The sequence below is a fragment of the Hermetia illucens genome, chromosome 2 (genome assembly GCF_905115235.1).
Source record: "Hermetia illucens chromosome 2, iHerIll2.2.curated.20191125, whole genome shotgun sequence".
Classification (NCBI taxonomy): domain Eukaryota; kingdom Metazoa; phylum Arthropoda; class Insecta; order Diptera; family Stratiomyidae; genus Hermetia; species Hermetia illucens.
The window spans coordinates 36819441-36842856 of record NC_051850.1 but is presented as its reverse complement, the minus strand read 5'-3'; the positions used below and the strand labels follow the sequence as shown (position 1 = coordinate 36842856).

The 23416-nt window shown below is 42.8% G+C and overlaps 1 protein-coding gene across 1 annotated transcript in view; it reads left to right on the top strand.

The window, feature by feature from the left end:
* LOC119647651 (synaptotagmin-1) overlaps window positions 1–23416 on the top strand; it is a 325595-nt gene that overhangs the window by 158394 nt on the left and 143785 nt on the right. Inside the window, exon 3 of the mRNA XM_038048720.1 lies at window positions 461–775. Within this exon, the coding sequence (XP_037904648.1) occupies window positions 602–775 (174 nt within the window). The 5' untranslated portion in view covers window positions 461–601. The remainder of the gene's footprint in view (window positions 1–460; window positions 776–23416) is intronic.

Here is a 23416-nt window from a genome sequence, read left to right as displayed (position 1 = left end):
CGGTTATTCAGGCAGTTCAATGAAACCTTTGTAGAAGGATTGTAACTCTCACCTCATATCCTTTTTTGTGCCAATCCTGGGAAAAATCCGAGGCCACTCAGGGCAACATACTCGATAGAAGCGAAGAAGCCTAAATATCCACGAGCCAAGGGTTTATCGTTTTATTCAGGCCCATTATCCTTTTTGGGGTGTTGTTCCGAGTGAACCCATAACTTCGAAATGTTTTCGCCCTACTTAAGCCCTGCTCGTCCTGTACTTCCATGTATATTCCACCAAAACTGTAGTAAAAGTTTGAAGAAGTAAATCTTTTTCTTGGGTTTAATGAATTGTGGGGCTAACTGCTCTTTTCATTACGTCCTTAATACGTACTTGTATTCCGCTACCCACATTGTCCAACAAAACGATAAAATTTTAGTATTTTTCTTGTAATCTGCACTGATCCTTTTTTCCCTTTTTCCAGATTAACCGCAAAGTGTAAAGAGTGAATAGCGGGGTGGACTAGACAAGAAAGCGGGAGCGAGGTGTCGTAATTGTTGAAAGTGAACTGAGGTATCGTTCGTTAGCCTGCATAGTTGAAAGGGTCAACCGCATCTGTGACGAAATGGTCATGGTTAGTTCGGCAGTTCTAGGAGCAGCCACAGGGACAGGAGTGGCGCTACTACTTGCAGTGACAATTGTTGTCTATCGTTACTACTTGCTCAGGAGGAAAGGCAAAGAATGGGCGGAACTGGACCGTTGGGAGGAGACCAAGTGCATGAGGAAGGTGAAGTTGAAGGTAAGTTTAGATGGTAAGGATTCAGGATTGATAGGTTGAAGGATTTGAATCGGTTGTTGTATTGGATACGCAGGATATGAGAAAGGACATTTCACAGTTTGAATACCGTTGGAGAAGCGCTCTTTGTCTATGATTTGAACCAAACTGTCGAGGAAAAAGTCAAGGAAAAGCTTTTCTGGTTCAATTATGGACTGCTATAATATCAAAAGGATAAAGGCTAGTTGCAAAGTATATATACGAATATGTTAAGTATTTACTTGAACAGCGAAACGAGAAATGTGGACCAAAGTAGTGAAATTTTCTTGATTTGATTATAAGCTGGTCTCGTTTCTTTTGTCAAGATGGACATATCTTTAAGGAATTGATGGCCACTTTTTTTAAGGACAGAGGTAATTAGCAGCAGTTTGTCGCTTGCTACCGGCATCTCCATGTAGACTATAGTGCACCGCCTTTTCTGCCGGCTTTTAACGATGAGTTTCCATTCAACCATTCCGAGTCCTATAGCTCTGGGTGTTATCCATATGCCCACTGCATTGAATATGTAAATTCTATTTGAAACCATGGTTGACAGTGAGATAATTATTCTGCGTTTCCGTTAGCCCTTTGGTCATCAACCGATATCCTAACTAACCACACTGAAATAGATTTTCATTAAGAATTGCATGGGTGGAAATTGAAATTATCTTGGACACTCTTCAAGCATTGCACGGGAGTAAATAAGGCCTTAACGTGGTATTGCCCCTGGAGTTTGGTCAGTGGGCATGTTTGAAATAGATGGTATTGCTCCAACATGTCTTCTGTCAGTGGAAACAAAAATACCCGTCCATGTTAATTACTTTCTCTTCTTTGATTACCTCGCCAAGGCTGCATATATGGAGAGAAAGGACTCATGTCATCCTGAGTACTTTGGTGTTTTGATATGAATACTCATTTGACAGTTGCCTTCACTTCTCTAAAAAGTTGACACATTTGATAGAAGTAAATTAATCACTGAAAAACGACGAAGTCTACTTTAACGAGCGATTTGAGGAAAGGGTTTACTGCCTCTCCGTAATACTTGTATGCAGCTACCCCAGCACTAACCATAAATTGAGGTTATTCCGCGCCAAACTTCTCCATATGTAACTATATTTGAGCAGTACAAAGAAAATGTTCGTCATTATTACTCGTAGGCTTCATTTCTTGGTTAGCAATTGTGTCAGCCTTGTCATGTGATAATCTGGCCTGACGCAATCGCGAAGGGAGAACCGGCAAATTTGTTAACTAGAGTGCAAAAAATGACAGTGGATAGATGAGTGGGAGGGATATAACTTCATTACTGATTATGCCATGCCATGGAATCCGCGTCGACGAGTGGGTCGTCCTAGAAACATATGGTGCAAAATAGTATAGGAGGAGTGTATGCTTTCTGGTAACATGTTGAGGAAGCGAAAACCTACGTCTGCAAATTGACAGCAATGGCGAGTATGTAGTGTCAACATGTTAACTCCATTTAGGGGATAATAGGGACCATGGTTCTCTGTTTTGACAAAGATATCATTGAATTAAGTCAAGATATGTTTCGGAAGTAATTTAACTTTTGCAATTTTGGTACACTAGTTTGTTCCTGTAATTCTTCTTTGGTCCCAGAATTTTAGGTGGAACTTGTACAGTGACACAGGATTCAACACTGAATTTTTCATTTTTGGTGATAGCAACTGTGGAGTAACTGATTCATGAGGGCGCTTCGTAGCATATAATTGATCAATAGGGGGTAATCTTTATTCTGGTGGAAAATCTTTCTGTGTTATATAACAATCCGGATTTAACTTGAAGTTTTCATGAAATTATTCCAAGATACTGGACAGGAGTACTGGACCAAGATAAGGACTGTAATACTCCCAATTCTCGATTTAAAACCATTTTAAACTTAAAGTCGCTGGTAAGATCAACTAAACAGTATTCCATTCGATAGTAGGGAATGTCAACCAAACCTACGCGTCATCGTTTGCGGTTACCTACTTTCCGAGACGCCCGCACGTCCCCTCTACTGTTCTACGCAAGTACCCAAGAAACCACACTTTCTAGATATACAAAGTGATTGACATTTTCGATGCCAGATGCGCTTATCTTCAATCCAACTCTACTTGCCTCTCTTTCCAAATCAAGAACCATTTGGCCAAGGTCCATGACCATTCAGAGAGCAAAAAGGTATCATCAGCGTAGTTGAGGTGTTTGAGGAAAGAAATCATCGTCCCTTGATTTCCTTCACATCTTTCGGTCAAGCAAGAACGTCAACCGTAACAAGAGGAAATAATATCGATGACAGTATCCAACCCTGGCGGACTCCGCTTTGAACCTCACGATATTCCGAGATTTTGTCCCAATGCACCACGCCACATTTTGCGCCATCATATGTCACTCTGATAAAAGCTATTCTTTTCTCCGGAATGCCCCTGCCGTGGGCTGCACATCCCGTTCAATGGTTTTAGGAGCCGACACTTGTAACGTGACGGTCCCAAGCCTTTAGGGTCGGCAGCCCGTTTGTTCCCGAAATTTTTTAACATCCGGTTCAGGAACGCCGATAATAAGGAAAGTTCCCGGCCAATCAGCTCTCTCACCTATTTTGCTGCCTACCAACATTCATGTGGGTGTGTTGTTCCAAAACCTCAGCACCATTACCCCCTTCGACACCGGAACACATTCTGAACGACGGCAGCTGAGAGACCCTTTTCAGAGTTAGTCGCGCACCCTCTCACTCATCGTTGAGGGATGAGAAGTACTGCCTCAGTCACGCGTTCGTGTTTTCTTTGGAAAAGTTTAGCCATAACATTTTACAGTACATACCTCCCGACTTAATGCGAAGCTTATTCCATTGCGAGGATGCAGTGCTTACAGCTAGGAGAACTTTCTCCGTAAGCCATTCGCACTGCTCAGTATCATAACGGACCCATCCACCAAATGAACGCTTAGCCGCTGCCGACCAAGCACTCTTTACTGGTTTTTATGTCGAAGATTTGGAATCCTCCGAGGACCGCTACTGCTTCGATTTGCCCTTAACCATGGTGCCCCGGATGCTCCCTTTCTCTCAACGTTGGTACATCGCGGGTTGTAATTTTCCCGAATGCGGCGCGCCTGGAGGTGGTCTGGTCGAAGGCTGTTTGCTGCCCGAGGACAGGTGCTCATTCGTAGTTTTAACCTCACCGCTAGTTGGCAGCAGGGGTCCTTTTTCGGTTCGTCCATTAAAGACTGAGCCCCCACTTGGATTGGTTTCCACTTGAATAAGTAGAAAATCTGCGTCTTAACTCAAGTTCTTCATCGATAAGCTTATAGTTGTCTCTTCACTCAGAGTTGCATTGTCACCGCCGAGATTAGTTCTAGTTTTTGTTTTCTTATATGTTTTTTGTTTTGTAGTTTTTCATAATTGCTGCTATGGCTTTAGTTTTACAGGGGAAAGTAAGTCAATCTCTGCAGAGCTTTTTTTTTGCTAAGACCAATCTATTTGAAAGTGAGCGTCCCTGTGACCATTCAGCTTTCGGTACGGTAATCAGAACTTGGTTTGGAGTTTTGATTACTGGTTTGAATCAGTTGATACTTCTGACTCCCTAGAGGATCTTCCTTACTGCGCTCCCTCACCACAATAAAATAGGTACCCCTCGAATGGAAAACAAATGACATTCGTCAAGTACTTGTGGGATCCTGCGAGATCGATAAATTGAGTCTATAAGAAAAGTTCATTCGTCCGTTCTTCCTTTGATAGTGCCTCGTCAAAAATTTGACATTTGCGATTTGTTGTATGTATTCAAGTTTCTCAGTTACATTTTTAGTAGCCGATTTTTGCCATAAATTTTGTTGGTATGTTCTCAATTTTTTCTATTCCTGACCAAAGTTTACGAGGGCTACACCAACAGCGATCGGCAGACAAACATCTTTGAACTAAGGAGTTATCATACATGCCAAGGAAACAGCAGCGGAGAAGGGCATCAGGCTGGTTTGCAATAGTATTGGACGAGGAAAGCTTCGTGAATGTGTGGCTAGGCCAATTTTCTAAAGCGGACGGGCTCACGGGGGGAGCTCTCCTTATCACACAAAGCATCGCCAAGGAATGTAACGCGTCCATGCCTAGGAAATGCTTATTTATCAGTAGAAGACCCAACTACTATTGGAATAGTGAATTGGCTAGCCTTCGATCAGCCCGCCATCGAATCAGACGAATTGCTCAGAAGGCGGTAGGTAGCAGCGATCAGGAGCAAAAGGAGCATTTTACCAAAAAGCGTGCACAGACCTCAAGCTTGCCTTCTAGCGGAGCAAGGGGTAATGTTTTAAGGATGTAAATCCGGGGAGAAGCGCCTAAAGAATTCTGATGAGACGGCTTAGAGGTCGGGCATCCCACAGATCTCGTACCCTACCCTCTTGTTGAAAATCATGCAGAGATTATTCCATCAGCAAGAGAGAGACACTGACTCATTTCAAAAATCTCTGAATGTGACGGTAATTTCTGCAGTAATGCAGGTGACAATAAAGCTCCGCGCCTGGACGGAATACCGAAAAGAACCCTTAAATTCTCGATGAAATCCAGACCACACATGTTTACTGAATTGTTCGAAGCGTGCATGTCCGATAGGATATTTCCTAAAGCATGGAAACAACAGAAACTGGTGCTGCTACCTAAGATTGGTAAACCTCCAGGTCTACTATCCCATCAGACCCATATCTCTACACTATGGGGAAAATATTAGAGCGCATAATCTACAATAGGTTACTCTCAGTTATTGAGAGCCGAGGATTCCTTTCAGATTGACAGTGCGGGTTTCGTAAAGCCAGATCAACCATAGCAGCAAATACTGCGTGGTGATAACCCTTGACGTAAGAAATACGTTCAATTTAACCAGTTGGCGCTTGATACGGAAAACCCTGGCAGCGAGTGGAGTTCCCACTTACCTCGCTACTATTGTCGATGGCTATTTAACAGAAAGGAGGCTTTGGTTTGACACTGTGTGTGTGGAACATTATGTACAATAATGTATTTAATCCTTCGATTTCGGAGGAGGAGAAGTTGCTGGTTATGCAGATGATATAGCGTTGGTTGTAGTTGAAAAGCATTTAGAGGATGCTGAGTTATATTTTTGCGAGGCAGTTAGTGCTGCTAAGGCCTGGTTGGAGAGCGCTGAACTGGCACTGGGACGAAAAACGGAAGTGGTCCTCATCACAAAGTGCCGTAAGCGCAATTACGTCCGAAATTACCCGTAAATCACATCATCACTTCCAAGCCGGGCATCAAATACTTGGGAGTGACGATAAATACGAAGTTAAGTTTTAAAAAACACCGGCAATATGCTTGTGACAAGGGATTCAAGACGAATGTGACTCTGGTAAGGATAATGCGAACCTATGGGGCTACGGTATACTTTCAGGCTATTTATTGCCTTGGTGGCGAGCTCGATCTTGCTTTATGCCACCCCTATTTAGGGAAAGGCATTTTACATATCATGCAATGGTCATACACTGAGTGTGGTCTATAGGAAGATAGCCCTAAGCGTGTGTTCTGCCTTCAGAACTGTCTCAGATGAGGCTGCATTCGTCATCTCGGGAATGATGCCAATTGACGTCTTGGCAGATGAGATTGCGAGCATATAAAATCTGTCTTTTGTTGGAGATTAGATATTGTCTGTTATTGTTAGTTTAGACTTAAATTGATAGACCAGTAGCTTCCTCCAAACTACAATTTTCATTTTTCATTGTAGATATATATTTCGGGGGCAACTTACCTCCTTCATGTATATATCTACATTGAAAAATAAAAATTGTATTTTGGAGGAAGCTACTGGTCTATCAATTTTCTGTCTTGTGTTGCAAATGAAGAACGCGAATGGGCGAGATTTGTGAATAGATGGTAGGAGCGTTGTGGCCACTTGGGAAAGGGCGGTGGACACACAGGCTAATCCCTACAATCAAGGAGTGGCTGGGGAGACAATATTGGGAGATTAATTATAATCTCAGTCAGTTTCTGACAGGGCATGGGTAATATCGCCAGTACTTCTATTGGCTCCAATTGGACAATTCTGTCAATTGTCCAAACTGCGAAGGAGTTGTCGTGGACCCAGATCACGTAATCTTCCAATGTCCGAGAGACGACGGAAAAAGGAAGCCTGGGAGAACCAACAAGTCTGTGAACTAAAAAATTTCCGACAGAATGGGCATATTAGAGCGACGGACAAATACTGCCACCACCAAGTTTAGGAGAAACAGTCCATGCAATTCATCGGCTAAAAAATCATAAGTCGCCAGGAGCCGATGAAATTACAGCCGAATTGGTTACATATGGAGGCGACCAGTTACACCAAGTGGTTCATCAACTTGTGCTCAAGATATGGGACAGCGAATCAATGCGTGACGATTGGCAACGAGGCATTATCTGTCTCATACATAAAAAGGGAGATATCACACAGTGCAGCAATTATAGAGGTATCACGTTGCTCTATCTTGCTAGGCCGGATAACCCCATACGCCCAGAACATCATTGGCTCATACCAAAGAGGCTTCACTGCAGGCAAATCAGATCAGATCAGATTTTCTCTGTGCGGCAAGCGATGGAAAAACTGTTGGAATATGGACAACAGTTGCACCATCTGTTCATCGACTTTAAAGCCGCCTATGATAGCATAGCCAGGGTAAAACTGTACACGGCCATGAAAGAATTCGGTATCCCGACGAAATTAATAAGACTGACTAGGCTGACCCTGACCAATGTGCGAGGCCAGATAAAAGCAGCAGGATCACTCTCAAGACCATTCGACATCAACAACGGTCTACGACAAGGGAATGCCCTATCATACATGCTCTTTAACCTGGCCCTCGAGAAAGGGATCCGTGATGCTGAGGTAAATGCAAGAGGTACGATCCTCTTCAAGTCCACCCAATTACTGGCCTATGCTGACGATATCGACATCATGGGAAGAACCACCCGAGACGTACAAACTGCCTTCATCCAGATCGAGCAGGCGGCGATTAGCGCGAGATCTTGGGCTGCACATCAATGAAGGCAAGACAAAATATATGGTGGCAACGTCAGTACCGAAGACGAATCAACCAACAACATCAAACCGCACTGGTCAAACACGAAGAAGAATAAGAATAGGAGAATACAACTTTGAGACCGTTGACAATTTCTCCTATCTAGGGTCGAAAATCACAACCGATAACAGCTACGATGATGAAATCCGCGCACGGTTGTTGTCAGCCAACAGAGCCTGTTTCAACTTACAAAACCTGTTCCGCTCGAAACGTCTCACCATAGGGTCAAAGCTCTTACTGTACAAGACTCTTACCGGTCCTCATGTATTCCTCGGAAACTTGGGTTCTTAACAAGAAAAATTGCGAACTGTTGGTCGCGTTCGAGGGAAGAATCCTCCGAAGAATTTTTGGCCCCCTACATGAGTATGGACTATTCCGTAGCCTACACAATGACGAAATCTATGAGCGATACCATGGCCGTCCGGTTGTGGATAAAATCCGGCTCAATAGGTTACGGTGGGCGGGTCACTTAATCCGTATGGATGAGGATGATCCCACCTGGAAAGTCTATAAGGGCAATATCTATGGTAGAAAAAGAAGACGAGGCAGACCCTGCCTAAGATGGAGCGATGGCGTAGGTCAGGACGCCAGACAGCTTTTAGGGATATCGAATTGATGGACCTCGGCGCAAAACCGGGATGTCTGGAGTTCCTTATTAAGGCAGGCCTAGTCCGCCGGTTGTTGCGCCGTTGATGACGATGATGATGATATATACGAAGTTAAGTTTTAAAGAATACATGCAAAATGCTTATGATAAAGGATTCACGGCGAGTGTGGCCCTGGCAAAGATAATGCCGAACATGGGAGGGCCACGGTATACTTTCAGGCTACTTATTGCCTTAGTGGTCAGCTCGATCTTACGTTATGCTACCCCTATTGGGGAAAAGGCATTTCACATATCATGCAATCCTCGTAGACTGAGTGCGGGCCTATAGGAGGACAGTCCTAACGGTGTGTTCTGCCTTCAGAATCGTCTCAGTTGAGGCTGTATTAGTGATCTCGGGAATTATGCCAACGGACATCTTTTTGCAGATGGCGAGAATTTTATTGACTTTTTATGGTTAATGGTTAATCCATCCTTTGTTGCAAATGAAGAACGCGAATGGGATAGATCTATAAATAGATGGCAGGAGCGTTGCGGCCATTTAGAAAAGGGCCGATGGACACATAGGCTAATCCCTACCATCAAGAAGTGGCTGGGGAGACAACATGGGGAGATTAATCATAATCTCAGTTTCTGACGGGGATGTCTGATGGGGAGTATCACCAGTACCTCTATAGGTCCAAATTTGACAATTAGTCCAATTGTCCAAACTGCGAAGAGGTCCTCGAACACCCAGATCACGTAATCTTTCACCGTCCGAGATTCAAGAACGAGAAGAGAAACCTTACGTGAAGCACTGATACCGGAAAATGTAGTGAGGAGAATGCTAGCATCTCAAGAGGAAACTGCGAACGCGGAAAAAGGGAGGAAGGCACTGTTAGAAACTTCACGCATAGAAGATAGGAGAAATAACTAGCTAAAGTGAGCTAACACCGCCCCATGGTTTTATACTTTATGGTGTTTCCACGGGGTATGGGAGAAGTCAGGGTGGTTTTAGTGGATAAAAATTCCACACTCTGACGTTCCTTTTGAAAAAAACTTCCTCTTCTTCGAAGGACAGAATTGCGTGAACTATCAACAAAGGATAGCTCTCGCTTGGAGGAAGCCGCACTTAATTTTTATAAAAAAGTCGTTATTTTCAACTGAAAATGAAGGGTCTGTTTATAGAAAACTTTTCTCCCCAATCAGTCACAATCAAGATGTTAAGAAAGTCATCCCTCACCCCAAATAGCTACAGAACTACACCTTGTAGAGTTCTAAAATTTGACTGGCGGTTTCGCGAAGGCAGAGGCAACTCATCAGACGCTGCCTCACCTCTGCCCTGGGAGCAGCGTGACCTAAAGTAACGATAGATGGAAAATGCCCCGTAATCGCAAACACGTAATAGGTACGAATTATATTTAAGTGAAATCCGTTACCAGTCTAGACCTAAACCAGGCCGATGTAAATAAATAATATTTTTTGTTGAGGCTGCTGGGAGTCCTAAATCCGCACCCACTTCGTGGCGGACCGAACCACTTGGGAAGCAACTTAATTCCTTTTTTGTAGTTCCCGAACTCCTCTTTTTTTAGTTAAACTCAAGTTTACTTTCGGTCACGCTGCTCCCAGGGCAGAGGTGAGGCAGGTCTGATGAGTTACCTCTGTCTTGGACGAAAACGTCAGTCAATTTTTTGGCTTTTTTTGTAAACTTGGGTTTAGCTCAAAAAAAGAGGAGTTCGGGAACTACAAAAAAAGGAAGTAAGTTGCTTCCCAAGTGGTTCGGTCCGTCACTAAATGGATGCCGACTTAAGGCTCCCAGCATCCTCAACAAAAAATATTATTCTAAAATTTGTTCAAAAGCTTCGATCATCTGTTATTTATAATGTAATGTAACGTCACTTTCGCAGACAATACTGATAATGAGGTTGAACCGAGCCTACAACGCTCTTTCAAATTCGAATGGCGAATACTAGAAATAATAACCATACTTACAGTTAAACATCTTTTTATTTAATTTTAAAACATATAATAACATCTTAGATATGTACAATAACAAGAGCCTCACAATTTGCTTGCCATCTGTAAACATCAATTAGATACAATAGTTACCGCAATTCAAGTGATTCAAATACAAATTATTAACATTGAAATCCTTTTCACTAACAAAAGATTCAAAAATCTGAAGCCTGATTGAAGAACCCGCCCTGTCAGATCTAATTAACCTCCAAGCAAACGGAAAATGTAAACAACAAAGAAACAACCCCTTTTGTCGTGGTCCATGGATACATCTAATTCAAATTTTGTAATACGCGCATGGTTAAGCACCAGGATCAGATGCAAACATTCGCTCGCGCCATTACAAATTCCAGCCAAATTTCCAAGTAAGGACATTATGTACATTTGGGATGCGGTCGACTAAAGAAAAGGAATCCTGATTCCTTTTCCATATGCATGTATGTGTAAGGTACAATGCGGCTAATGATTTAGTTGCATGTGCCATCAAAGCGAGAAAAGGAGACACACCGGTCTCTTGACTGCTACCATATTGCTATGGTGACTCCCCTCGGCTTTGATATCATCCCTTCGGTAATAATTTACAATGGCCACAGTAGCAATTTCAGCTTGAAATGATAAAGAGAAGATGATCGAGTGAATAGTGAACTCGAGAGGGTAAATTACCCCCGTACGAGTACATGATATTATTCCAGAATATAAGTTCGTACGTCGACATAATAAGTAGATAACAGGACATGCATATGTATTTACATGTGCAAAATCTCGAAGAACTGCTTGGTAATTACCTTCGAAACAACACCGGGGGAAATAAGGACACTGTGCATGTACTGCTTCCTTCATTTGATCATCTGAAAGTGATGGCAATGAATATTTTATTAACTGAATCCGCGGGGATTACAATGAGGCTTGCAGGGAAATGGGTCTGGAACCGGATTTCAGAGGGGTGCAAGGACTGGTTTTAAATTTCAAATAGAAGGGTTTGCAATTTATGCTGATAATAAAATGGTGTGGATTTAATGAACTGTAAATTGTACTCTTATTGATGGTCACATTTAATGATGATGTGGAACTTCATATTTAAAAGTTAAATACTTTTTTTCCATAGAAATGACCCAGAATCAAAATATTGCAGTGGCGGATCAAATTAATAACTGATCAGTAAACACAGCACGAAACACCTTTTGCAGAATGATACCTATAATTTTCAGGATTATTTATTATCACGACATTGTGTACATCGATTATCCTTACACCAACATTAATAACAGCGGAAAAGATCGTGTTCGCCAAATTATGAGTAAGAACCTATAATTATGGGATTGGGAATAGTATCAAGGGGACAATTTTCGGATTATCAGCGGATTTTCCCGATTTCACTAGTGAATTTTTTCCTCGAAATTGTTGGTTTTATACAGATATAATTATAATATAGATAGAGTGGACTCAAAAAATTCACGAAAATCTGTAGAAATAATGCATTCGTTGCATGGATTAACCAGCAGTGGGTATGAATATTCCTTCTTATTAATATTATTTTCCGCGTTTCTGATTACATTTTCATATATATAAATTAAATTCAATTAAATTAAACATTTATTCATATTTTCATCCCTTTCCCATGCTTTGCTTTTGTTCGGAATATAGTCTAGCGTATCGGAATTGCAGCCGAAGTTATCACACTCTATGAAATTTTAAATTGAAATGAACTATGGTGTTAGGGAGAGGAGGTGAGTCTCGTGATAACCTTTATGACTTTATTTTTATTAACCTCGGTGACAGAATGAAAACGCTTATAGCGTCTTTAAACACCTTTTAATGAAGAAGTTGTACTCCTTCCAGCCAAATGGCTCTTTTTACTCTGCCGAAAACATAGCTCCTCTACCGTTTCCACTTTGTGTCAAAATGTTATAAAATGCATTAATACCACAAATACTGAGATTTCAGATATGAAATAAAGATTCTTAGTGCTATCTCCTGGCGTCGGTACTAGCTTCGTTTTCTCAAGGACTTCGACCTTTTCATCATGTCATGACAGCGTCATCCTAAGTTACTTCTGGCACCAAATGCCTTTGCCGCTATACTTAAAAAAATGTCGAGGGAACGTCATTTCATCATCGAGAATCCGAACTATAAATGACGAACCCTGTACTGCCAAGAATAACAGATCGATCTAAGATTCAAAACGCCGACCATGAATTCCGGAAAATTATAAGAGCTATAAACTCATCCATGCAAAATACCGCCAAATTTCTGCCGGATAGTTTTAACGAACTAGGTGGACTAGACTCTAAAAGATCCGTTAGGAATAGAGGGGATCTCATCATGCAACTAAAGAATGGAGTTTAAGTCACCGGGCGAACAAATAGTATCATTCGACGTGGAAGCCTTGTTTCGAGGCACCCGGAAACCAGAGGTGTCGCAGTCGAGAACCGCCGGTCACCCTTCTTGAATGAACTATTTATGATCTGGAACGAGAATGATCTTCAGTCCAAAAGCCTACTTTCTAAAACCTGAAATAAAGGCAACTTGGAGAATGGAAATAAAAGACAATGAACAGTTCTAGTTTTTGTATTTAAAAATGATTGGGAGGATGATGGAATTTCTTTGACATTGAAGGAAACCTACCCACACACAAAGAACAATTTCGGAAAGTTCAAATCACCTCTGCCCCACAAAAGTGGCACTCTTTCATGAGATGACCCACAGATTGTTCTCAGTGCAACAAGTGCAGCTGCGACATCCATCGTCAACAACACCAAAACTAAGAGAAGAATATGAGCCATACTCTGAGAGTCTTCGTCAAAACTCGAGAAATTGATGAAAACCCTGAAAATTGGCATACTTAAGATTAAAGCCAGATATGGCGAACCAATCGATTGGTATCGGTGCGCTCGAAAACACGCTAATGAAGCGAAAACGATCATCAGCATCAGCGGCGTAACAACAGGTATCTAGACCTGCTTTAATAAGGAACTCCAGACACCCCGGTTTTGCGCCGAGGACCAAAAATTCGATATCCTAAAAAGCTGTTAGGCGTCCTGACCTACGCCATCGCTCCATCTCGGACGGGGTCTGCCCCCCTTTTCTACCATGGATATTGTCCTTATAGACTTTCCGAGCTGGATCATCCTCATCCATACGGATTAAGCGACTGGCCCACAGCAACCTTTTGAGCCGGATTTTATCCACAACCAGACGGTCGTGGTATCGCTCATATATTTCGTCGTTATGTACGCTACGGAATCGTCCATCCTCATGTAGGAGGCCAAAAATTCTTCGGAGGATTCTTCTCTCGAACGCAGCGAACAGTTCGTAATTTTTCTTGCTAAAAACCCAAGTCTCCGAAAAATACATGAGGGCCGGTAAGATCATTGTCTTGCACAATAAGAGCTTTGACCTTATGGTGAGACATTTCGAGCGAAACAGGTTTGTAAGCTAAAATAGGCTCTGTTAGCTACCAACAACCGTGCGTGGATTTCATCCTCGTAGCTGTTATCGGTTGTGATTTTCGACCCTAGATTAGAGACATTTTCTTCCCATAATGTCGATATCGTCAGCATGGGTCAATGATGTTGGAGCGTATGGGGCTATCCGGCCTGGCAAGATAGCGGAGAATATGTTATAGATGGTACTCAGCAACGTGATACCTCTATAATTGCAGCACTGTGTATAATGCCTCGTTGCCGGCTGTCTCATACCTTGAGCACAAGTTGATGAACCACTTGGTGTAATTGGTCGCCTCCATATTTCACCAATTCAGCTGTAATTCCAGAGGTCCAGAGCATAGGCTCCTGGAGACTTATGATTTTTAAGCTGATGAATTGTACGGACTGTTTCTTCCATACTTGGTGGTGGCAGTATTTGTCCGTTATCTTCAGTTGGCGGGACCTCCAACTCGCCGATGTTCTGGGTGTTCAGTAGTTCATCAAAGTACTCAACCCATCGCTCCAATATGCCCATTCTGTCGGAAATCAGATTTCTCTCTTTGTCTCGGCAGGATGTTGATAAACTTTCCACGCCTGGTGCGGTTGCTCCCTGTCCTGTTTCGGAAAAACCAGTTAAGTAGTCTGGAAGAAAGTGAACTGAGAAAGTAAAGTTATTATACTTTGAAAGAGGCATCGTGTGGCTCATCCTATCGATTGCAGTACAAAGTCGGCTTTTTTTAAAGTAGGTGAACGCGTTTACGCACATATCATCGGAGAATTAGCTTGGAATCGTTTGACACATTACTTCGGAGTAACCCTGCCGTTCTCTCGGTTTTGGGAGCCTTCAAGTCAAGGAATCCGTTTCAACAACAGGAGGGGAGGGGACGAAGGGAGTTGTTAGTTCAGGGAACCCTTTGCCATCCGGTCCCTCCGCCGGTCGAGTTCAATCTTCTTCGCGATAAGAACAGCCGGAACATAATTCGCAACATGATTTCAGCTGCCAGCACTCTTTCTGATAGTGTTATCTGGAGAGAGTTCCCCTACGTCCCCTATAAAGCTGCTGAGGAAAGCCGTCTCAATTTTCGCAAGAGAAGAAGGTGTGTTCAGCGTCGTTGCATAGGACATAATCAATCTCACCAAGCGAACGCACGCTTCAGCCATGGGTGTAAATTGTCGATCTAAAGCCGGTTCTGAGGCAGTACGTTAAGCAGACGCCACTCGCAAAGCTTCCCGCTTCTGCACTTGAGCAAAGCCTTTACGATGTATTTCCTTGTTAGGGCATCAGCCCACATCTCCATGCCATACAGCAGAACCGACTGTGCTGCTCCAGTCAGGAGACCTCTCCTAGTAGATATGCAGCCCTGTCCGTTGGTGCTTCGATTTGCTCGAAGGAGTTCGTATTTGAGTCGAGCTTTACACCAACCAACTCACCGATCAATATGGGACGCAGGATCGGGATTCTCTTTTTGGCCCAGATGAATACGTCAGTTTTTTTCAAGCGCAAGGCTGAAATCATGAGCAGTTATCTATCCGCTTACCCATCGCATCAATACACCAAGTCTGCTTTGCGCCTGTTCAACAGTCCCTCCGGCCGCAAGGGCCGCAATTTTGTCTACATAACCGACCAGACGCAAATCTTCTGGCATATCGAGTCTCAGCAGACTATCGTAGGAAGTGTTCCAGAGAACCGGCCCGAGGATGGATCTCCGTGCTATTTCCGTTCCGTTATTTCAATCCTCCTCTGGCCTGATAGCACCTCATAGAGCAGGGAGCGGTCTTTCGGATAATCCCTCAATATCCGCAAGGGATAGCTTGGCACATGGAATGAGTACAGATGTCCATCTTGCGGAATTGAAGGCATTTCTGACATCAAGCGTTACGATGTCCGTCGAGATCGGCGGCTGTGTGCCTCGGTTCGACGAACCGTATCCACGATCTCTATAACAGCATTCACCGTTCTGAACCCAAACTGCCTTGAGGATAAGTTTCCGGCAGCACCGATCGCTTCAGCGAGTTTATTTCTGATAAGCTTCTCGAGCACTTTCTCGGCCGTGTTAACCATACACAGTGGTCGATATGCAAAGGGGAGCTCCCGGTCTCTTTTTCCCTTGTTCTAGGAACAAGGAAAAATGCCCTCCTTCAAGCAAGCGTTGAACGCTCCAAGCAGCGCGTCTAGCCGTTAGCGGAACACCAGTTTGTAAACTTCCAGCGAGATACCAAGATACCAAGACCTGGCGCCTTCTTGGTTTTCATGGAGAGAACAGCTTCTTCGAGTTCTCCTATTGTGAAAAGGGAGCAAACCTCGACGCTTTTCGCGCTATTGACATCAATTCGTACAGGGCGGAATTGCCCAATTTCCGCGTACCGATGCATCCCAAAAATTGTTCGTTCTACGAACCGTAGAAGTTGGAGTCCCAGCGTTAGAAGTTTCTACTGAACGCAGTTTTCAATAGTTGAGTGCAGAAAAAAATTTTAATCAGAAAACAGTAAGTCAGTCAGTTTTAAGATTAACGAACCTGGAATTATAGTGTTAATGAGGACGCAGCGTGGTCTCCCTTCCGACATTTCTTTCAAAGTTTCATAAAGCAGCTAACTATGCACTCCCAAGCTCTTAGTACCACGATCCCGTTTATCTTATGCATATGCTAACTGTATTTTACCCCAATTGCAATTCTAAGGTTATTGAAAGGGTAGCCAATATAGACAGACAGCCGTGATCAGCTTATAAATAATTTTGAACTTTATAGCACGATGAAGCTTGAAAGTGTTGGGGATCTGTCTTAAATCGCTGCAAAGATATAGATGCGGTGAACTATATCCAGTGATCAATGAGCCGCTTGCAAATCAGAGGATTCCTTGCTATTTAAAATATGTTCACTGGTTTCCTTATAACTTTGATATCCCCTAAATTAATATTTCTGGTCAAAAACCCTATTTGAGAAAGAGTTTTCTACAAGATAAACTGTCCTCCTTTATTTCTTTAAAACCACAAAACATGAGATAACTCTAAATTGATTAATGACCACTGGCATTGTTCTGCACCTCATGATACCGATCAAATCAACTAAGTGTCCACTAAAAGGTCTCCTCAAGATCATCACTGAGCTACTTTGTCCGGCAATAATAACAAATAAAAGGTAAACAACCGAAAATTGGTACCTCCTTAAGGACTCATTCAAGACACTCGGGGTTCCTTCATCCAAGGTACAATATCGACACAAGGACTATCAAGGAGAAAAAAAGCCAAGAATAAAACCCAATCATTCCTTCAAGACATATTTCACCGACATAAAATTTGTTTTTGTGGCCGTTTCATGAATGCATTACTAAAATCCCTCCATTGATACACATTATCCTTGCCGACTGCAGAAAATAGCCGAGATGTTGTTTGTAAGTACTTTGCAGGACTCATTCAAACATTGTATCCGTCCTGAATGATTTGCTGTGCATTCTTCATTCTTTTCTTCCTTTCGCTCATTTTGAACAGAAATGATTCTCTTCGTGAATGAGGGAAAACGAAAGAAGGACGAAATCAAAGAAGCAGAAAATTTCCTTTGAATAGATCGAGCCGCGCCGAGTTTCATTCATGAATTGTGCCAGGATCTTGTATTCTTCGAGTTTGCAAGAGAATGAGATAACTGATTTTTGATTCCTTGGAATTGCATTCTGGCTGTACACGGAATGCATCTAATGCTGCAAGGCGACAATATCGTGAGGTGACATTTAAACAGTTTATGGATTGGCTTTGAGTCGTTGTTTAGCGAGGATAATTCGAATAATGCTGTACACTATAAGAGCCTTTAGCCGGAGGATAATGCGGACAACGATTGCCTCTTATCAGCTTTTCTCGATGCAATTCGAACGACTTTTTTCTATTTTTCGGGATTTTTTTATTCTTGTCGTGCATTGTCATTTGTCCTGCAAGTTTTTAGTGTGTGGTGCTACCAGTCAGCGTGTGCTCTCGCTAAATACACCAGCGTGCGTTGTTATTGTTGGGTGAGGCGATCTAATAATGGAAAAGGACTCCATCGGCTATGAAATATGATGACAAATGACAGACTTGTGCATTCGCCGCCCGTTCCATGCTTGATCCTTTTGAGTCAATTATGAAAGTGAACATTTGTCGATAGCCTGTTTAGATACTTTGAAAATTTGAACCTCTCTAAATGGAGGAACTCACAATAGAACAATAATCATTTTATTGGCGAATAAACAGTTTATTATTGTTTGAAATTTAACTGTTGGAACTTTTGAAGTGATTATTGGAAATTCAATGCATCGGTTGGCAGCGTTTATAGCTCACAGTTCGTTAAATATTTGTTGCAACCATTCTATGCAGATTTCAGACAATAAATGGAAAATGTGTCAGTCCATGGCACCAAACTCGCCAGTTCCACATTACTAGAATATGTTTCAGATTAATATGAAAAATTATAATTAATTTTCAGTTTTATTAAAAAATTCTGGAAAAGTTCGCTTTTCCAAGCTTTAAAAATGTCGTTGCATATCCCGTGACATTTACGAAGCAGGAGATGAATAGAATACAATATAAACCCTAAAGATTAGAAAGGACTAAAAAATTCTAGGAAAGGGTGCTATTTATGATAGTCTCTGGTTCATGCTGCCATAGACAGTCCGCAGCCCGTTTCAGCTGAAAATAAGGAAGAGTCACTATAGTCTGAATAACCGCCAACCCCGTCCTGACTAATAGTATTTTCTATTATGGCGAAAAGCCTGTGTCCTGCTGACACAGTGGTTCCCCTGTGAATTAGGGGTTATAGAATAATTCCCCCAAAATATTCTCTTATTATCGCAAAAGGTAACTTAATGTGATAGCAATTTGTGGCTTAATAATCTGCACATCTTGAAATTAATTATTTTTCGGAAACGGTCACCACCACGACCTTTTGGTTTCGGTAATAGTTTAGTTTATTATTACACTTTGGAATATGCGAAAGTTACTCGACGACGATATCGAGGCTAGCCAGAATGCATGCGATATGGGCTGAACATTCTGGTGTTAAGCTAGTTAAGATGGTGAGATTTTGGCGAGCATTCATCTCCCTCTTTTGGCACTATGCTGTTGCATTCTGGCAGGCACATTGAAAGTATTAATGCTTGCTGCGTCCGCTAGGCCTGCCCTTTCCTAGGAACTGGTATCAGACAGAATCCCAACTGCGATGTTCCGGTCCAGAATGAGGAACATCTCAATGGCGCAATGTTACGCACCAGACTTTCAATACGGAGGAAAACCAGGCTTTCTATAAGGAACTCAATATATTCCAGGAGAGACTTCCTAAAGGGGACATTGCCATCGTAATGGAAGATCTGAATGTCAAGGTGGGTTCTGATAACACCTCACTCGAACATGTAATGGGGAAGTATGATCTTCGAGACCGTAACCACAATGGGGAGAGGTTTGCTACTTCCATCATCTTGTCATTGGTTTCAGATGGTTCCAGCACAGAGTCCGGTTGGGTATCAAATGGCCGGCAACATATATTTAATTTGACTAACCATATTGTTATCAGCAGTAGATTTTTTTTCTGAATGTACGAAATAAAAGAGGCACTGACATTGGCTTCGAGCGAGACCATCACTTGATGGTTGCCTGCCTTTGCTTACCTTCGCATCTTCTCGTAGGGCTGGGGAGTTTTAACCCCCGAAGCTAAACGCTGTTCGTTTACGGGACCCGGCTATTGTTTTACGGTACAGAAATCATCTTGTTGATCGGACGCTTGAGCGCAAGTATCGCGGAAAATCTCGGGCAGTGAAGCCTAGTGTGCACCGTGGCAAAAGGGAATTTACTATTTCGCTAGTCAGGAAGTAGCTGCAAATAACTACGGTTTCGTATACCGTATCAGCAAAGTCTCTCGATGGTCCTATGAGGGGCGTTAAATGTAATCTCCTCATCCACGAGAACCAGCAGCCGAAGAGCTATAGAGAACATTTCACCATGGTTCTCGATCATATAACATTTGGTAAATTTCCATCAATACACTTAAGCGGGGTAAGGCCGCTAGGCTTGAGAGCTTTCCCACGGAATTTTTTATTTCAGCTACGACGAAAAATGGTGGAGGGGTATATGTATGCTTCCTGTCGTCGCAAAGGTAATAGTTGAAATCATCGAGGAGCGCACTTCTTGAAAGCTTAGTCGATAGAGAGCAGGTTTCCAATTCGGATCCATTGATTTCGAGAAAGCTTTCAATTTCGTGAATATTGAATGTATCTGGAGGGCTCTACGCGGGAGGAGCATTGCAGATAAATTAATAGTTGAGAGCGACACATGATAATGCAAGATGTCACGTGTTTTATCGACAAAAACTTGCAGGAGGATTCGACGTTCAAAACGGAGTCTAGCAAAGTTACATTCTGCAGCCGATACTATTCCTTCTTGTTATCGGTATGATTCTCCATGCTGGCTACGTCGCTGGCTCTACTTTTTCACCCAATTAGGGAACTTGGCAAAACTCTGGATTTGGAAAGCGAGGCAAGTATAATTGGACTGAAGATATAGATAATGGTTCTTAGTCTGGCCGGTTATCGTACCTGTCTTATCTGCATCAACGGGCAGAACACCGAAGGTGTTAATCAGTTTGTTCATTTTAGCACCGTGGGGGGGAGCGGGGGTGGTCGAAAATGATGGTTTCTTTAATGGATCCAGTCTTAGAAACTACTCAACCGAAAAATCTAAAAAAAAAAATCACGAGGCTGTCTCTAAACGGTGTCCAAGCCTCAAATTACTCTCCATATCGATCATCATCATCATCAACGGCGCAACAACCGGTATCCGGTCTAGGCCTGCCTTAATAAGGAACTCCAGATATCCCGGTTTTGCGCCGAGGTCCACCAATTCGATATCCCTAAAAGCTGTCTGGCGTCCTGACCTACGCCATCGCTCCATCTTAGGCAGGGTCTGCCGCGTCTTCTTTTTCTACCATAGATATTGCCCTTATAGACTTTCCGGGTGGGATCATCTTCATCCATACGGATTAAGTGACCCGCCCACCGTAACCTATTGAGCCGGATTTTATCCACAACCGCACGGTCATGGTATCGCTCATAGATTTCGTCATTGTGTAGGCTGCGGACACGTCCATCCTCATATAGGGGGTCAAAAATTCTTCGGAGGATTCTTCTCTTGAACGCGGCCAAGAGTTCGCAATTTTTCTTGTTAAGAACCCAAGTTTCCGAGGAATACATGAGGACTGGCAAGAGCAAGAGCCTTGACCCTATGGTGAGACGTTTCGAGCGGAACAGTCTTTGTAAGCTTAAATAGGCTCTGTTGGCTGACAACAACCGTGCGTGGATTTCATCATCGTAGTTGTTATCGGTTGTGATTTTCGACCCTAAATAGGAGAAATTGTCAACGGTCTCACAGTTGTATTCTCCTTTCCTTATTCTTCTTCGTGTTTGTGTTTGGCCAGTGCGGTTTGATGTTGTTGGTTGATTCGTCTTCGGTGCTGACGTTGTCACCATATACTTTGTCTTGCCTTCATTGATGTGCAGCCCAAGATCTCGCGCCGCCTGCTCGATATGGATGAAGGCAGTTTGTACATCTCGGGTGGTCCCTCCCATGATGTCGATATCGTCAGCATAGGTCAGTAGTTGGGTGGACTTGAGGAGGATCGTACCTCTTGCATTTACCTCAGCATCACGGATCACTTTCTCGAGGGCCAGGTTAAAGAGGACGCATGATAGCGCATCCCTTTGTCGTAGACCATTGTTGATGTCGAATGGTCTTGAAAGTGATCCTGCTGCTTTTATCTGGCCTCGCACATTGGTCAGGTTCAGCCTAGTCAGTCTTATTAATTTCGTCGGGATACCGAATTCTCTCATGGCCGTGTACAGTTTTACCCTGGCTATGCTATCATAGGCGGCTTTAAAGTCGATGAACAGATGGTGCAACTGTTGTCCATATTCCAACAGCTTTTCCATCACTTGCTGCAGAGAGAAAATCTGATCTGTTGCTGATTTGCCTGGAGTGAAGCCTCTTTGGTATGGGTCAATGATGTTCTGGGCATATGGGGCTATCCGGCCTATCGATATCTACTCAAATTAGATTAATAATAGTACATAACTATGTTTTTATGGAAATTTCCGTTATGTAATTTAAGAAAACTGAATGTACTTTTGTAAAAGCGTTCAAGTATGAAGGATTTTGGAGTTGATAATATTCATCCTTAGTCGATCAGGGCCTATGAATGTCGAAGATAGAGTAACTTTCACTGATTGGTACATATATCGTATATTTGTTGGTGTCAGGCGCGTTTTTTCCAAGTAGTGAATTCTAATACGAGTGACAGTCTACCTTCAGAATTTGTGACTACTAGATGTCAATCGGTATCATTCTCGATATGGTGAACGCATCGTCATCTGAAAGAGTCCTGAGAGCAGAGCACATCCTTAGGGTTATCTTTCTATAGACTGCACTCAATTTATTAGCGTTAATTGACACTTTTTGGAATCATCCTTGCTAGGGCCATACTTGCAGTGAATGTTTTGCCGCACACATACTGCACGTGCTGCTTATAACTGAGCTTCCTGTCTATCATTACTCCCAAGTAATTGATGGGCGGCTTTGAAGTGATGATATCATTCTCAATTCTAATACAGACGTAATTTCTCTTGCGGCGCTTAGTGGTGAGGACCACTTCCGTCTTTTTCCCCGCTAGTGTGAGATCAGAGATCTCTAGCCAATCCTTAACAGCACTGATTGCTTCGCCTGAGTATAACTCAGCATCTTCGAGATGCTTCGCGACAACAAGCACAACATAACCCACTTGCTTGGCTTAGTACATCGTTGTAATAATATTCGGCAGCAATGGGCCAAGTACGGACAACCGTGGAGACAGCGTACTACTAGGGTCCGTCATCGGCGCCATACCAGCTCCTTCTTTCAGTTGAGAAACTATCGACGATAGCTGTGAGATAGGCAGGAATGCCAATCTTCGCGAAGGATTTCCGTATTAGATTCCAATTTTCCGAATTGAAGGCAATTTTCACGTTATATACCACGCAATATTTGCTGCTACTACCCTTAGGTGGCTTTACGGAACCGATGTTGTCGATCTGAGAGGCATTCTTGGCTCCCAACAACCGGAGGTAATCTATTATAAATTGCCCGCTCTACAGTGTGTCCCCATCTATCCGTCCGTCTCTCTGTCTGCCTTATACCTCAGAAGCGATTACTCGATTGACATGAAATTTGGTAAAAACGAGGATCTGTGAATCCCCTGTATGCAGTGAGTAACATAGTTACCGGTTGAATTTAAGGGGGAGGGGGGTTAAATTTTTTTTCACCGAGTATAGTTGTGTAGGGTATCAAATTAAAGATCCCGATTAGTGTTTTCAAGAAGCTAATTTTAGTTTTGGGATTGGATGCAAAGGGGAGGAGTGCGTGAGTCGGAATAGGATCAGTTACTGCAAAGAGCCGTTCTCAGAAACTACCCAACCCAAATATTTGGAAAGACATATGCTGGTCCGTGCGCATGGCATCTAGGCCTGAAAATACTCTCCATACCGATACCTATTTAAATGAAGATAATAATAGCATATTACTGT